Source organism: Hyperolius riggenbachi, chromosome 4 (genome assembly GCF_040937935.1).
Source record: "Hyperolius riggenbachi isolate aHypRig1 chromosome 4, aHypRig1.pri, whole genome shotgun sequence".
NCBI classification, from domain to species: domain Eukaryota; kingdom Metazoa; phylum Chordata; class Amphibia; order Anura; family Hyperoliidae; genus Hyperolius; species Hyperolius riggenbachi.
In genome coordinates this window covers 110,546,625-110,562,841 of record NC_090649.1, presented here as the reverse complement: position 1 = coordinate 110,562,841, position 16,217 = coordinate 110,546,625, and the positions used below count along the sequence as shown (strand labels likewise).

Genomic DNA, 16,217 nt, shown 5'->3' with positions numbered 1-16,217 from the left:
TAGGGCGGATTCCCATTAGCCCTTTAAGGGAGCAATGGGGAGCCACATGGGCACATTTAAAGATGCTTTTTCCAGGGCTTTCTATACATTAGGGTAATTTATGTGTGTGGCAGAGAACTTCAGTCGACAATCAACAGCCCACAGACTGATCACATGCTTCTACTAAACAAGTAAATGATGCTGGTGAGCATCGGAGATGTATCTGGCAAACTGCTGCACACACCTAAAGGGGGTAGTTACAGTAAGTAGAAGGGAGCGGATGGACTACTTAATTGTTAAAAGAATCTTGATGTTACTAACTTAAAAAAATAGCAATTGAAAACCTCGTTGTCCCTCCTCAGACAGCCTTTAGTGGTACCCGTGGCCTGAATGTTTTTGAAGACTGCACAGCTGTACTGCGCATGAGTGAGCCCGGGCTCACCAATGTGCAGTATGGACTAGCTTGGCTTCGTAAAAACTCAGGGGTGTAAGTGCTTCCGAAAACTACTTCATGAGGGGTGAAAAGGCATTAAACCAAGCTGCTCACTGAACTTTAACGGGGTACGGCGCTGGAACAAGGGGACAAAGAGGGGACCCGGATTGCTATCCAGGGCCTTCCCTTTCCACAGGTTACTATCTAACTTTTTGTTGTTGTTGTTTGCTTTAACTTTACTTTAAGTTAGAGAGAATTAAGTGATGCAGAAATATCATTGTTAAATAAAGGTTTAAAGTTTGACCCTACTAGTAGTTCCCCATTGGAGTGAGATGTTAAAAGCTAAAAAGATTTTAAAGGGAACCCAAGGTAGGAGGGATATGGTTCTCCTGAACCTTTATCTCTAATACTTTAAGCCATAGACCCTGAACAAGCATACAGCAGATCAGGTACTCTGACTCAGCAGACTCAAGTTTTACTGGAATAGCCATAAGCTATATGCTTGTTCCAGAGTGTTGACTTAGACACGACTTATGCCAGAAGATCAACAGGTCTGCCAGGCAACTGGTATTGTTTACAAGGAAATAAATATGGCAGCCTCCATATCCCTCGCACTTTGGGTTCCCTTTATCTATTTAGCAGATTGGGGTTTTTTCTTCATCCACCAGCAACTGCATTCACCTCTCTAGTGCAACTTGTATTTTTGTACAGAATCACCCAATGTCTTAAATTGCAATTTGGCACCTTGTTTTTTTTTTTTTTTTATTGATGGGGTTTATTTGCTGTAATAATGATGCAACATTACACACTAACGTGACTATTATGGTGCCTGGAGTTCAGTCCTAAAAATATAAAACAAATGTAAATAGTTTAGTTAGTAGAAGACACACTCACAAGTTACTCTATTGAAGAGTGTCTGCATTTCTTCCCAGTCAGACACACTGTCCTCCTGCTCTGACCGAACGCGAAATGCAAACAAGGTGTTATTGATCACATCATCAGTGACATTACAGTAGTACTCAGAGACAGACTGGCAATGCTCTACCTCCATCCAGGCCCCATCCTGGAACTTCTGCTCAGACACCCTGGAAAAATAGAGACAGTAGATTTACAAATCAAACAAATTTTACAATAAACACATGCAATCAATGGCTCTGATGTCAGCAAGAAATACGAGATAAAACATACCCCATGTACTCTCGTTACTTCTCACAACTCAAACCAAATCTGAAGCTAAAAATAAAATGCAGTTTTTATACATACCTGTGTAGAGGAAAGACTTTGGATACCATAAAGCCTTACTGGTTTTTCTCCATCCCATTGTTCCCGCGACGTCTCGGTGGAAGCTATCAATACTTCTATTTTTTTCCTTACTGCTCGTGCAACTCGGAGTACTTCTGAAAATAATCACATTCCGTACTGTAGATGCACAAGTCCAGTGTAACAGGTTGAATAGCTTTTACTGGGAACGGCGCGATAATGACGGGGCGACTCTATGGTATCCAGAGCCTTCCCTCTACATAGGTTTGCATTAAATCTTAAATACATTTTTTGACTTCAGATGTCCTTTAAAATAACTCATAAAAAGTTGTTCCTGATTAACTTGATTATTACTTTCATCACCTTTAATAAAGAAGCACTGCAACGACATACTGTATGTTAGAATGCACTACATTATTCAGGACACCCAATTTTATGTTAACTGTCCTGGTTTGAGCATCAGAAACATTTCCTGCACCCATTTTGGTGTTCAGTCGCTATTCATGTCTGACACTTTTTCCTGTACCTAAATATTGATACGTAACCCTGCTCTGTAGTGTAGGCTATTTAGTTATGCAGCCTTTTTCTCCAGTGCACTCTGGGAGACCAGGTGTTGTTTCTGCCAGTGCTGCTGATCTTTCTAGTCAGTAAGGTCAGAGGCCCAGTGCACACCAAATACCTCTAGCAGATCCGCAAAACGCTAGAGGTTTGTGAAACAGATTTTCAGAGCGACTCTAGGCATGTTTAGAGAGATTTTCTAAACATGCCTAGTGTTTTTTGGAGCGTTTTTGTGTAGCAGATTTCATATATTGTTACAGTAAAAGCTGTTACTGAACAGCTTCTGTAACAAAACGCCTGGAAAACCGCTCTGATCTAGCTTTTTTCAGAGTGGTTTTCCACTTTCCTATACTTTAACATTGAGGCAGAAATGCCTCAAAAATCTAAAAATGCTGCAGCCCCCAAGTTTGCGTTTGTGGAAAAAACGAACTGCTCTGCTGTGCACCAGCCCATTGAAATACATTACCCAAGCAGTTTTCAAACAGCTAGCGTTTTTAAAAACGCTCCAGAACCGCTCTGGTGTGCACCAGCCCTAAATCACACACTTGAAACAAGCAGCTAATCCAGTCAGATTTGTCATAGACATCTGATCTGCATATGCTTGTTTCGGGATCTATGGCTTAAAGTATTAGGCAATGTGCATTATTTAAAATTTGCATTTAAAGGGAACCTAAACTGAAAAGGATATGTATTTTTCCGTTAAAATAATGCCAGTTGCCTGACTTTCCTGCTGTTCCTCTGTCTCTAATACTTTCAGACACAGCCCCTTGACAAGCATGCAGATCGGGTGTTCTTCTGACTGAAGTCAGTGACTAAAAGGTTCAATAGGCCACTACTTCTCTGTGTGAGAGCTGAATATACAGCACTCATGCCAATGTGAGGCTAAGTCTGGTTTAAACTTCAAACCTAGATTTTCATCCCTACATCCGAGGTGAAAATAAACTGATGAGAAAAACAATGGTATCTATCCTCCTTCTCCTAAAAATGACTTTTATAGATATCCCACAGTTTTATTTTATATTTAAATCTGTTTTTTAAGTTTTTACTGTTTCATTGTCTCTGCTCAATGACACCTTCTTTGAAGTATGCCAGAGCTCAAATCTATGAATTAATGACTCTTTTTTCTCTTTCCTGCTCCAGGAAGCCATTTACTGACAGGAAAGTATTTTATGGCTGTAATTACTTATCAGTGAGGGTTATTATATAGTCTGACCTGGTCCCGACCCGGAAAGAAACTGTCACTTGCATACCTGATGTTTAACTCTTTCAGGCAGAGAAAGAAAAAAGGAACACAGCCTAGTTATTTGTGTGCTTGGCACTGTGCATACATATGTCTGTCTCATCATGTCACCTCGGTTGACCTTTAAGTCAAGATAAGAATATGGGATGCAAGGAAATAAAGGATTAGTTCTGCAAGTTTAATTGCACTTCAGGCTTGCTTTGAAGATTATCATTCTGCCAGTAAAATATAAATCTTTACCTTTGTATCTGAACAGAGTAGTTAACATTTCCCCAGTGTTCTGGTACTGGATTCCAATGCAGGATATGAATCAGGTTCATGGAACTCATAGAAACATTTTCTGGAGGTGGAAGCCTAGCTTGTTCTAGAAAGTACAAGAAATAGAGGATGAACACATCATTAAGCTTTCTCATAGTTAAGCACACTTAAAGGACTTACGAGGCCAAATTATTAAAAAAAAAAAAGTTAAAAAAGTGAAGTACCTGCATCTCTTTAAAAGACACGGAGGACGCCATCCGCGCCCTCCGTGTCATTCCGCCGGGTCCTCGCCGCTCAATAGACCCCCCGGCCTGTCACGACCGCAGGGCCTGGGTCGGGCTCTGCTGCCTCTGCCAATATAGCCGCCGGAGCTGGCCGCGGCTGCGCAGTTCGCACCTGCCGCGTGTGCGGCTGCGCAGCTCTAGGGCCAACCCCCCGATCCACGCTACAGTACCATGGATCGGGGGTTGGCCCTAGAGCTGCGCAGCCGCACACGCGGCAGGTGCGGACTGCGCAGCCGCGGCCAGCTCCGGCGGCCATATCGGCAGAGGCAGGAGAGCCCGACCCGGTAGGGCTGATCGGAACAGCTGAATTCCGATTTCGTCGAAATTTCGTGTACCGCATGCGAAAACCGAGTTTCATGTTCCGAATTTTCGTGTTCCGAGTGCATTTCTATTGAATTAAATAGTGTTAACTTCTGCGGTTAATTGTAAAGCCCCCGTACATGCTATCATCACCAAATTTGGCATGTATGTTAAGCAGATGAGTAGGAACATGGTAAAAAAAAAATTTGTGAAAAGAGCTTATAGTTTTTGAGTAAATCGATTTCAAAGTTTCATAAGAAAAATGTTTTTTAAACTGTGTAAAATGACACTGCTGCAGAGCAGGTTACTGCATTCCGAGTTCTGTATACATATTGTATACATTTCATGAAAACAGACAGCGTGGGGTCCCCCCTCCCAAGCCTCCTTAACCCCTTGTCCCCCATGCAGGCTGGGATAGCCAGAATGCGGAGTCCCGGCCACGTGGGGCTTCGCACCCTGAGCTATATCAGCCCGCATGGTCCATGGTATGGGGGGGCTCTGGAGGAGAGGGGCGGCCAACCTCCCCCTCTCCCCCAGAGCCCTTGTCCAATCCATGGACAAGGGGCTCTTCCCCACCTCCGGTGGCCCAGGAGGAGGTGGGGGCCGCCGACGTCCTGGGGGGTTCATGGTGCCATCCCGGGTTCCCCTTTAACAAGCGGACCCCAGAAGCCGCCCCCTCCCCAGGAGAAATGAGTATAGGGGTACACGGTACCCCTTACCCATTTCAGCAGAGTTAAAAAAAGAAATAAAAACACGACAACGAAAAAAGTCCTTTATTGTTCTAAATTAACCAGGGATACTTACCTTGCAATAATCTCACGCCAGTAACCTCAGGAGTGGTCCCACGCCAGTATCCTCTTATGACATCCCACCTCCCTCCCACACTGACGAACTCCCACCACTGAATGGTCACAGTCAGCCTCTGCATCTGTATAGCAGAGGCTGAGAACACGAAAATTTTGCCTTTAAAACAAGAAATTTCGGCAAACAGTGATGCAATCAAAATGGCCACTGGGAAATCCCCGATCGCTGGAGGCCACACTAGAGTGGCGAAACCAGTGATTTTTCACATAGATGGTGGGTCCAGGTGACCAGAGCAGGAGGTGCCCTAATCCCCTGGACCCACCCATTCATGTGAAATAACGCGTATTCTGACACTCTGAGGTGGCCTCCGGGGAACGAGGATTCCCCAGCAGCCATTTTGTTTATGACACTGTTTGCCGAAAATTCTTGTTTTAGCAAACAATTTTCGTGTTTCTAGCTTATGCAATACAGATTGCAGAGGCTGTCTACAGCCATTCATCCCCAGGAGTTCTGCAGGATCGGCAGGTGCGCGGGATCTCCTAAGAGGATAGAGGGGGGCACAGCGCAGGAAGGTGGGAAAGTGGGCACAGAGCGGCGGGGAGGGGGGGAAGCCTCCCCTCCCTCACCTAGGGCCCCCCCTTGCGCACTCCCCCCATCTCCAGAATTCCAGCCAGCCAGCGGAACAGCTTACCGAGAGCGATAGCTCTGTGTGCCGCTGGTCTGGTATTCTGCACTGACACTGTCCAATCACGCTCTCGCAGTACTTCCTGTGAGAGCGTAATTGGACAATGCAATGCAGGAGACCAGACCAGCAGCGGCACACAGAGCTCTTCTCTCGGTAAGTGATTCCCGCTCGCTGCCAAGTTTCCAAGTTTAGGTAGGCAGGTATATAGGTGTCCCCAGTATAGATATACCCAGGTCTATAGTTGTGTCCCCAGTTTAGGTAGGCAGGTCACCAGTTAGTGGGGGCCCCCATGCTGGAAGGGGGGGCAGTGGGCACAGAGTGGTGGGGAGGAGTGGAAGCCTTCCCCCCTCCCTCACCTAGGGTCAACCTTCCGTGCTCCCCCTCCAAAATTGCAGCCAGCAGTGGCAGCGAGCGGGAATCACTTACCGAGAGAAGAGCTCTGTGTGCCGCTGCTGGTCTGGTCTCCTGCATTGCATTGTCCAATTACGCTCTCACAGGAAGTACTGCGAGAGCGTGATTGGACAGTGTCAGTGCAGAATACCAGACCAGCGGCACACAGAGCTATCGCTCTCGGTAAGCCGTTCCGCTGGCTGGCTGAAATTCTGGAGGTGGGGGGGAGTGCGCAAGGGGGGCCCTAGGTGAGGGAGGGGAGGCTTCCCCCCTCCCCGCCACTCTGTGCCCACTTTCCCACCTTCCTGCGCTGTGCCCCCCTCTATTCTCTTAGGAGGTCGCGCGCACCTGCCGATCCTGCAGAACTCCTGGGGATGAATGGCTGTAGACAGCCTCTGCAATCTGTATTGCAAACTAGAAACACGAAAATTGTTTGCTAAAACAAGAATTTTCGGCAAACAGTGTCATAAACAAAATGGCTGCTGGGGAATCCCCGCTCCCCGGAGGCCACCTCAGAGTGTCAGAATACGCGTTATTTCACATGAATGGGTGGGTCCAGGGGATTAGGGCACCTCCTGCTCTGGTCACCTGGACCCACCATCTATGTGAAAAATCACTGGTTTCGCCACTCTAGTGTGGCCTCCAGCGATCGGGGATTTCCCAGTGGCCATTTTGATTGCATCACTGTTTGCCGAAATTTCTTGTTTTAAAGGCAAAATTTTCGTGTTCTCAGCCTCTGCTATACAGATGCAGAGGCTGACTGTGACCATTCCGTGGTGGGAGTTAGTCAGTGTGGGAGGGTGGTGAGATGTCCTAAGAGGATACTGGCGTGGGACCACTCCTGAGGTTACTGGCGTGAGATTATCGCAAGGTAAGTATCCCTGGTTAATTTAGAACAATAAAGGACTTTTTTCGTTGTTGTGTTTTTATTTCTTTTTGTAACTCTGCTGAAATGGGTAAGGGGTACCGTGTACCCCTATACTCATTTCTCCTGGGGAGGGGGCGGCTTCCGGGGTCCGCTTGTTAAAGGGGAACCCCGGATGGCACCATGAACCCCCCAGGACGTCGGCGGCCCCCACCTCCTCCTGGGGCACCGGAGGTGGGGAAGAGCCCCTTGTCCATGGATTGGACAAGGGCTCTAGGGGAGAGGGGGAGGTTGGCCGCCCCTCTCCTCCAGAGCCCCCCCATACCATGGACCATGCGGGCTGGTATAGCTCAGGGTGCGAAGCCCCATGTGGCCGGGGCTCCGCATTCTGGCTATCCCAGCCTGCATGGGGGACAAGGGGTTAAGGAGGCTTGGGAGGGGGACCCCACGATGTCTGTTTTCATGAAATGTATACAATATGTATACAGAACTCGGAATGCAGTAACCTGCTCTGCAGCAGTGTCATTTTACACAGTTTAAAAATCATTTTTCCTATGAAACTTTAAAATCGTTTATTTCAAAAACTATAAGCTCTTTTCACAAAAAAATTTTTTACCATGTTCCTACTCATCTACTTAATATACATGCCAAATTTGGTGATGATAGCATGTAAGGGGGCTTCACAATTCACCACGGAATTTAGCACAATTGACTTCAATGTAAACACGAATTTGGTACTCGGAATTGCAGAATTTTCGAGTTTCGAGTGCTTACTCGGAACTGCCAAATTCCGATGGCAAACTCGATATTCGGAATCCGAGAGCTCAGCCCTACGACCCGGGCCCTGCGGTCGTGACAGGCCGGGGGGGTCTATTGAGCGGCGGGGACCCGGCAGAATGACACGGAGGGCACAGATGGCGTCCTCCGTGTCTTTTAAAGAGATGTAGGTACTTCACTTTTTCCACTTTTTTTTTTATAATTTGGCCTCGTAAGTTCTTTAAGGTAGCCATACACTGGTCGATTTGCCATCAGATTCGACCAACAGATAAATCCCTCTCTAATCGAATCTGATCAGAGAGGGATCGTATGGCTTCCTTACTACAAACAGATTGTGAACCGATTTCAGCCTGAAACCGTTCTCAACCTGTGGTGGTGGTGTTGCCGCCGTTCCCCCCCCCCCCCTGCATACATTACCTGCTCCGCCGGCACGACTCCCTAGGTCTCCGCTGTCTTCTTCTCCTCTCTGGTCTGGTCTCCGGGTCCGGCATGCTTCACTTCTTCCTGTCTGGGGGAAGTTTAAACAGTAGAGCGCCCTCTACTGTTTAAACTTCCTGCCGGGACAGGAAGAAGTTAGGCCTGCCGGATACGGAGACCAGACCAGAGTGGAGAAGACAGCGGAGACCTGGAGAGTCGCGCTGAAGGAGCAGGTAATGTATTGCAGCTGTATTGTGTCGGTCGTCGGGCACTCGAACGCCGCTAGTGACGCGCTCCCTACCCGCGGGCGATCGACGGTAATTTCCCGCACGGTGCGATCGATAGGATCGATCTATTTTGGGACGAAATAGATCAAAATTTAGCGCGTAGCGTGAACGATGTGACAGCAGATTCGATCCCAGTGATCGAATCTGCTGTCGATCAGCGGGGAATCGGCCTAGTGTATGGCCAGCTTTACACTCAAACTCAGACTGGGAAGACATGTTGTAACCTGACTGTTATGCCCACCTGTCTAAAAAAATCTGCCTGGATGTCTGTTTCTTCCCTTGCACATATGTACCACTAGCCAGGGCTGTGGAGTTGGAGTTGGTGGTTTCATAAACTGAGGAGTCGGAGTCAGAAGATTTTTTTATACCAAATCCACAGCTCTGGTAAGTATTAAACTAAGGAGTCGGAGTCGAGTAATCAGAGCCATTTTGAGTACCTGGAGTTGGAGTTAGTGATTTCATAAACTGAGGAGTCGGATGATTTTTGTACCAACTCCACAGCCCTGCCACTAGCCATGTTTTAATGCCCTTGGTTGGGAGCGTGCACATGCATGTGCAGTGATATGTACGACTCTGCATGTGATCAGTACAATGCACTCTGTGCCAATAGCTCTGTCAGCTTAGATGACCACACATGACCTTGTGCTTTGCGTTAACTGCCCTGTTCCTTAATCATTGACCTGCTTTCGACCCAGCTTGTCTCACTATCCATGATCTGCTTTACTGATTTGACCTTGGCCTGTTACATAGATTATTACCTGTAAATCGAGAGAGCACACACTACTTCAATTCTACAATGGATATAGGAGGGTGACAGAAAACTTGTAGAAACTTCAAATGGTGCAACCTCTAGATCCAGTAAAAACAACCAATTAGTTCCATACTAGAGAAGATGGAGCAGGAGCTTCATACATCTAAAACCTCCATTTATTGTTGCATCTTAAAAAAAATTATAATCATAAAAGAATCCTTCAGAAATATCACTTTACATATGGCACAGTGTACAAGCAAGGAGGGGGTGACCACTCTGCCTCTCGCACCTCCTAATAGGAGCTGTACAGTGTGCCATATGTTAGCTGAAACATCTTCTGGATACTTTAATGGACTTATACTTTTTTAAAGGTGCAATAATAAATGGAGGTTTTGCCATTTGTTTTGTTTTTTTCATATTCCACTACTTGAAAAACTGGTTTTGCCAGAAATGACATAGAAATGTGTGATACCAGAGCAGGCAGATGACACATTCTGAATGCATTTATCAGCAACATTTTATATCTTAACTAGTAGACCTAAGCACGTTTAAAAACGGGCTCTAGTTCTCTCTCACTGCTGCATGTCAGCGCGCACCCGTGATGCATGAGCGCACGCACCCATCAGCCGGCATCCTCTTCCTGTCCCAACGGCTACACATGCGCAGTAGCCAAAACACAGGGGACGCAGGGACAGGAGGATGACGCAGGGACAGGAGGATGACGCAGGGACAGGAGGATGACGCAGGGACAGGAGGATGACGCAGGGACAGGAGGATGACGCAGGGACAGGAGGATAACGCAGGGACAGGAGGATGACGCAGGGACAGGAGGATGACGCAGGGACAGGAGGATGACGCAGGGACAGGAGGATGACGCAGGGACAGTTAGGGTTTTATTACAAAGGATGTAGTCTTTGGAAATATAAAGTGCCTGCCATAACAGTTCCTTGCAGGTGACCTCCTTACTAAAATCAAATTCCGTTAATATCTGTGCAATAAAACATGTACAAACAGGGCCGGCCCGCTCATGAGGCGGGGTGAAACTTTTGCCTCAGGCGGCAAAATTCCAAGGGCGGCACCCGCCCGTCAGTGGGTGCGGAGAGCCGGCCGCCGAGCTGGAGGGGTAGCTGGCAGGACGGGGGTATTGGGCCTAGCGGCGGGGAGGGGGGTCGGACCCCCCCCCTCCCTCGCCTGGGTCCCCCGTGCTCCGCTCCCCTCCAGCCTTAAATACAAGCAGCCGCTATGTGTAAGAGGCACGGGCGGGTAGGACTCACCTCTTCCTCGTTCCAAGCGTGCGCTCCACTGACGTCACTTCCTGCAACGCTGCAGGAAGTGACTTCAGTGGAGCGCACGCTTGGAACGAGGAAGAGGTGAGTCCTACCCGCCCGTGCCTCTTACACATAGCGGCTGCTTGTATTTAAGGCTGGAGGGTAGCGCAGTTCGGGGGACCCAGGCGAGTGAGGGGGGGCGCCGCTAGGCCCAATACCCCCGTCCTGCCAGCTACCCCTCCAGCTCGGCGGCCCCCCAGAGCGCGCCCCCCACCGGGGGGGGGGGGGCGGCGGAAATTTTTTTTTTGCCTCAGGCGGCAAATAGTCTAGGGCCGGCCCTGTGTACAAATATTTTAAAACACATTCAATGGTAGTGTATTCTAGTAAAGAACTGATTAAAAGCATATAAGTGCATCATGAGAGAGACCCTCCACCAGGTGGCACCTTCTAGGTATAGCATAAGACAAAGGGCAAATATTCATTTTAAGTGATCCAGGAAATTAATACTGGAATTGAAAAAAGTATGTCCCCATTGGGCACAGCACAGATCAGACACTGGGGACAGGTAGGGTTGACACTCACTGAGGATTGGAACATACGAGAATTGGCAAAGAATGTGGAAGCACTTTGGTCGGAGTCACTGTCAAAAGAGATGCCGGGGAGCTAGAAGGATAGATGTTGGGCAGCTAGGTGAGGTGTGGTTAGATCAATTGTGGGGTAGTTGGGTGAGAACAAATGGCATAAACGTTTGGCAAGATAATTGCATGGGGAAGAGTGGCTGGAAAAGAGAGACAAAGGGGCTTGAAAAGAGAGACAAGGGATGTGGAAGCATGAATGACAGGTGAGTGGGTGAGGGTCAAGAGTGGTCAAATGGGGGTAGGGGGATAAGTGAAGTGTAGGTAGTGAGGTTTGAGATACGTAACATGTGGGTAGGTGAGAAGCAGGAGAGTTGATAACATGGTGGGAAGGATAGATGGGGTGTCTGGGTAGGAAAGGATCCTGAAGATATTACTTGGAGCAAAAGAGATCACCTGGCAGATGGGATAGATAAGAGAAGGGTATGTGAAGAGAAAGACAGACCATATATGGGGTATGTGGTTATCAGGATGTTTGGAAATGTCAGTGGCTACACTTCACGTGGTACACAATATCCTGTCTTTTTCTGACCTGCTACATTTAATGTTACTTTTAAGCTGCCCAGGATGTAAAAGATCAGTGAAGACTTGCAGATGCTATGGTGTCTGAAGGGCCATCAGCTAGTGTTCCATTCAGGCAACCCTTACTGTCTCTTCTACACTCTACCCACTGAGTATTGACAAACACAATTTCAAATCACACAGTGGGCATTAGGCATTCTTCAATGTTCAATGGCCTCCATTTTGGCTGTGAACCTGGAGTGGCACAACCCCTGATTGGCTGACAAGAAGGACAAATCAGGATGATGGTATCATCCAGCAGATCTCCTGCCCCCTGACTTAGCTTCCTGTATTTGGCATTTTTAAACACTCATTATGGGGAAGAGGGGGAGGACGGAACCAACTGTGGAGGTTCTGGAATGAACCAAGAACGTGGGAATGTGTAGACTGGTGAGCTGTGTATGCCTAGAGGGTTTGGGTGGCATAAAGTGTTAAAGGGGCACTATGGTGAAAAATTGTAACATGTAAAATTTGTGCAAGCATAAACAAATAACAAGTACATTTTTTTCCAGAGTAAAATGAGTCATAAATTACTTTTCTCCTATGTTGCTGTCACTTACAGGAGGTAGTAGAAATCTGACAGAAGCGACAGGTTTTGGACTAGTCCATCTCTTCATAGGGGATTCTCAGGGATTTATTTATTTTCAAAAGCACTTAGTGAATGGCAGTTGCTCTGTCCAACTGCCAAAAAACTGTGTAGTGAGCAGGGAAGCTGGCCAGCATCATTTATTAAATCCTTTTTAGGGAATCTTTATAAAGAATAAAGGCCTTGCTAAGAATCACCTATGAAGAGATGGACTAGTCCAAAACCTGTCACTTCTGTCAGATTTCTACTACCTACTGTAAGTGACAGCAACATAGGAGAAAAGTAATTTATGGCTCATTTTACTCTGAAAAAAATGTACTTCTTATTTTTATATGGTTGCACATATTTAAAATTTTTACAATTTTTCACCATAGTGCCCCTTTAAGGTGAGATGTTTTGCTTGGGTACAGCCAGAGATGTATATTGTGGGTGGGGCCTAGGGGTGTATGCTACAGGAGAAGGAGTAGAGATATATGCAATGCATATGGGGCACCAGGAGTGGTAGGGATGTGTGTGTGTGTGTGTGTGTGTGTGTGTGTGTGTGTGTGTGTGTGTGTGTGTGTGTGTGTGTGTGTGTGTGTGTGTGTGTGTGTGTGTGTGTGTGTGTGTGTGTGTGTGTGTGTGTGTGTGTGTGTGTGTTAAGGGAGGGGGATGGGGGAAAGGGTGCAGTTGTAGGAGTTGTATAATGCATGTGCAGAAGAAGTGAGATGTATAATCCAAGTGTAGCAGTAGTGTAATGAATATTGGCATAGTTGTTTTATTTTATACATCCAGTAAAATAACCTGATTCAGTGTATGTCAGTCTCGATTAATAAGATAACACTCTGTGCTCACACTTGAATTGGGGGACATGGACAGCAACGAAAAACAAAGACAGGCTTTAGCCCCTTTCGCACGGTTCACACACAGAATAGTTTTCCCTTGTAGTGGTTTTTATTCACTGTTGCCTGTTTGGGGAATTTAAAAAAATATGAATGAAGATCCTGGTATTAGGAAGTTGAGTTAGCTGAGTCATGCTGTCCTGCAACTGGTAATAAGGTGAGGGAAACATTAGTATCGAGAACACAATAACAAATTCATGGTACAGGATGTTACACAACATCTGGTGTGACATGTTACAAACATGTTATAAATATGTTACAACATAGTACCTGTCATTGATATTGTGCAAACTTATCTCATCCAAGCACCTGTGTGGCAATCCTGGGATGGAACAAATCACTAAAACATAGCTATTATTTTTTTTTACTTTATGAATCACAATGATAGCTGTTATAAAAAAAAGTTTTTTTATGGGGTCATGTGCAGATTCAGCATGCTTACATTTAGTACATGCAAAATACAGATCAATTAAGTTGCATAAGCAAATGGTTTATTAAAGTGGATCTAAAATCAGAATTTCCTCTCTGCTCTAATACAATAGCATTTGTTAAGCGCTTTTCTCCCATAATAGCTTAGCGATCACATGATAACCTTTAAGGGATACCCGAGCTTAAATAAAAGACTGCTATTTTATTTCCCTGGGGCTTCTTCCAGCCTGGTATGCTTGTATGTGCCTTGCTGCCCTCCCGGTCCTCCTCCTTCCTCAGCTGTTCTGCCAGCTAGATCATTCAAATCGCGCAGTACTGTGCATACGTACATCCTTGATTGCGTTCCCATGGCTGGGAGTGCTATGCGCAAGCACGCTATGGCAAGCCTCATAGTCGTACATGCGCAGAATACTCCCGGCAATGGGAGAGGATGTGTTTTATCGGTCCAGCATATGCACAGTACTGTGAGACTTGGCTGTTCTAGTAAGCCAAACAGCTGATGAGGAGAAGCAGAGGGCAGCAAGAGTAACATGTAAGCATATGGGGGCTAGAAGAAGCCAGAGGTAAGCAAAAGAACAGTGTTTTATTTAAGCTCGGGTATCCTTTAATGGAAAAAAAAACATTACAATTTTTGGAAGTTCTAAACACCCTGAAGTTTTAACCTGGATTTACATTTCAGGGAACACAGGAAGGATTAATCCTCAGTGCTTACTTAATACTAGGGAGCTGCAGTGCTCCAGGCAGAACTTCTCTGTAGTCTTTTACAGCTACTGATTGGGCTATACAAACAAAGAAGGACACAGCAATGGGTTTTGTCTAGCAACTCTACGTGGAATAAGACTTTTCATCATGTGCTGTGCAAGAGTTTGGGTCCACTTTAAGTTTAGTATATGACCAGCCCCAGACTTTCTCTCTTCTGAATACCTCTCAACATAAATAAATGCCAACTTTATGTTAGGCTTCATTCTCCAATATAAGTGTCTGGCTGCAGTGATACTCTTGAGTCTGAATGGAAGACAGTGGAGAGTCCTCAGCAGTTGAAACGAGGGGACCTTCTCCACATTAAATGTTCCACAAATTAAAATTAAATGTTCCAAAAATGCAAATGAGTGATGAGTTTGAATGTTTGCACAGATTTTACCATATAATGTATATACTTTAAAAGTATTATGATATAATTTTTCCTTTTCTTACCATTTTATTAGAGATGGCTTGAACCTCAGATTTTGGGTTTTCGCGGACGTAAACTTCCGCAAAAGTCCACGAACCGGCGAACCGCAATAAACTTCAATGGGCAGGCGAACTTTAAAAACTACAAACACTGTTTCTGGCCACAAAAGTGATGGATAAGTGGTTTCAAGGGGTCTAACACCTGGAGGGGGGCATGGCAGAGTGGGATACAGGTCAAAAGTCCCTGGGAAAATTGCGGATTTGACTCAGAGCAGGGTTATAATCCCTAAAGGGCAGAAATCACATTGCATTCCTAAATTGGAGGCCTAAAGTACTTGAAAACATCTTGTGTGTGTAGACATGGATCAGGTAGTGTAGGTAGTGTACTGCTTCACACTGACAGACCAAACTCACTGTGTAACGCACCGCAAACAGCTGTTTGGGTAGTGATGGCCGTGCTGGTGACATGATGGCGAGAGTGCAGGCGATGGTAGTTTTCCAGCCCATATGGTCGGCCTGAGGTAGCTCAATGACAGATAAACAATGACTGTCCAGCTTATCGAATTTGGTCTGTCCACAATGAAGCAACTACCTTATTATCTTGGGTGTGCCCACCAACAACTGTCTGTGGGCTGTATCTATATGCAGTGTCACCCACAATGACAGCTATGCTTTAGTAAGTTAAATCACAAATACAGTGGAAAGATATACAATGGTATGGTAATACAGTGTGCTGCCAGTGGTGGGACTACAAATCTCAGCTGGCCTGGCTGGCAACTGTCTTTGGGCTGTATCTATGCAGTGTCACCCACAAAGACAGTTATGTAGTAAGTTAGTAAGTTAAATCACAAATACAGTGGAAAGCTATGCAATGGTAATACAGAGTGTGCTGGGCCTGGCACAGTACAGCAACTAGACCCAGCTGTGACAGTGCTGTATCTATGCTTGTCTGTGGTGACACAAACAAAAACACATCAAAGGAACATTAGCTCTCAAAAGAGCTGGTTTGGGGTGCTTTCAGCAACAAAATTCAGCGAGGAGCAAGCTAACAACAGCCTAACTAATGCTTTCCCTAGCTCCAAATGTCTCTCCCTTCCTCTCACTACAGCATCAGCAGGCTGAGAACATGGCCGACACTGCTGCGTTTTTATGGGGGGGGGGGGGTCCGTGGGTGAGTGCAGCCTAATTGGCTGCCATGTTTCTGTTGACTGTGATGTAGAGGGTCAAAGTTTAACCCAATGACGAGGTATAGGAGTTGGGTTGAACGCTCTATGTATTCGCTACCCGCCGCGGGCGCAAGTAGCTGATATCCGCATGAACTACCCGCCGGGTGAACCGTTCAGGCCATCTCTACATTTTATTGCTATCTATGGAGTTGGAGGGTATTCTAGTTGGGTTC

General features: G+C 46.3%; 1 protein-coding gene across 3 annotated transcripts in view; it reads right to left on the bottom strand.

Annotated features, from left to right (window-relative positions):
- The window catches only part of IL20RB (interleukin 20 receptor subunit beta), a 79,764-nt gene that overhangs the window by 40,742 nt on the left and 22,805 nt on the right, over positions 1–16,217 (bottom strand). For 2 of the 3 annotated variants that reach the window (XM_068280405.1, XM_068280406.1), the window contains exons 2-3: positions 3,711–3,834; positions 1,307–1,497 (exon numbers count right to left, since the gene is read on the bottom strand). In XM_068280405.1, coding sequence (XP_068136506.1) covers positions 1,307–1,497; positions 3,711–3,834 — 315 coding nt within the window. Of the gene's footprint in view, positions 1–1,306; positions 1,498–3,710; positions 3,835–12,312; positions 12,456–16,217 lie in introns of those variants that run through there. The other variant, XM_068280407.1, reaches the window with a different exon arrangement.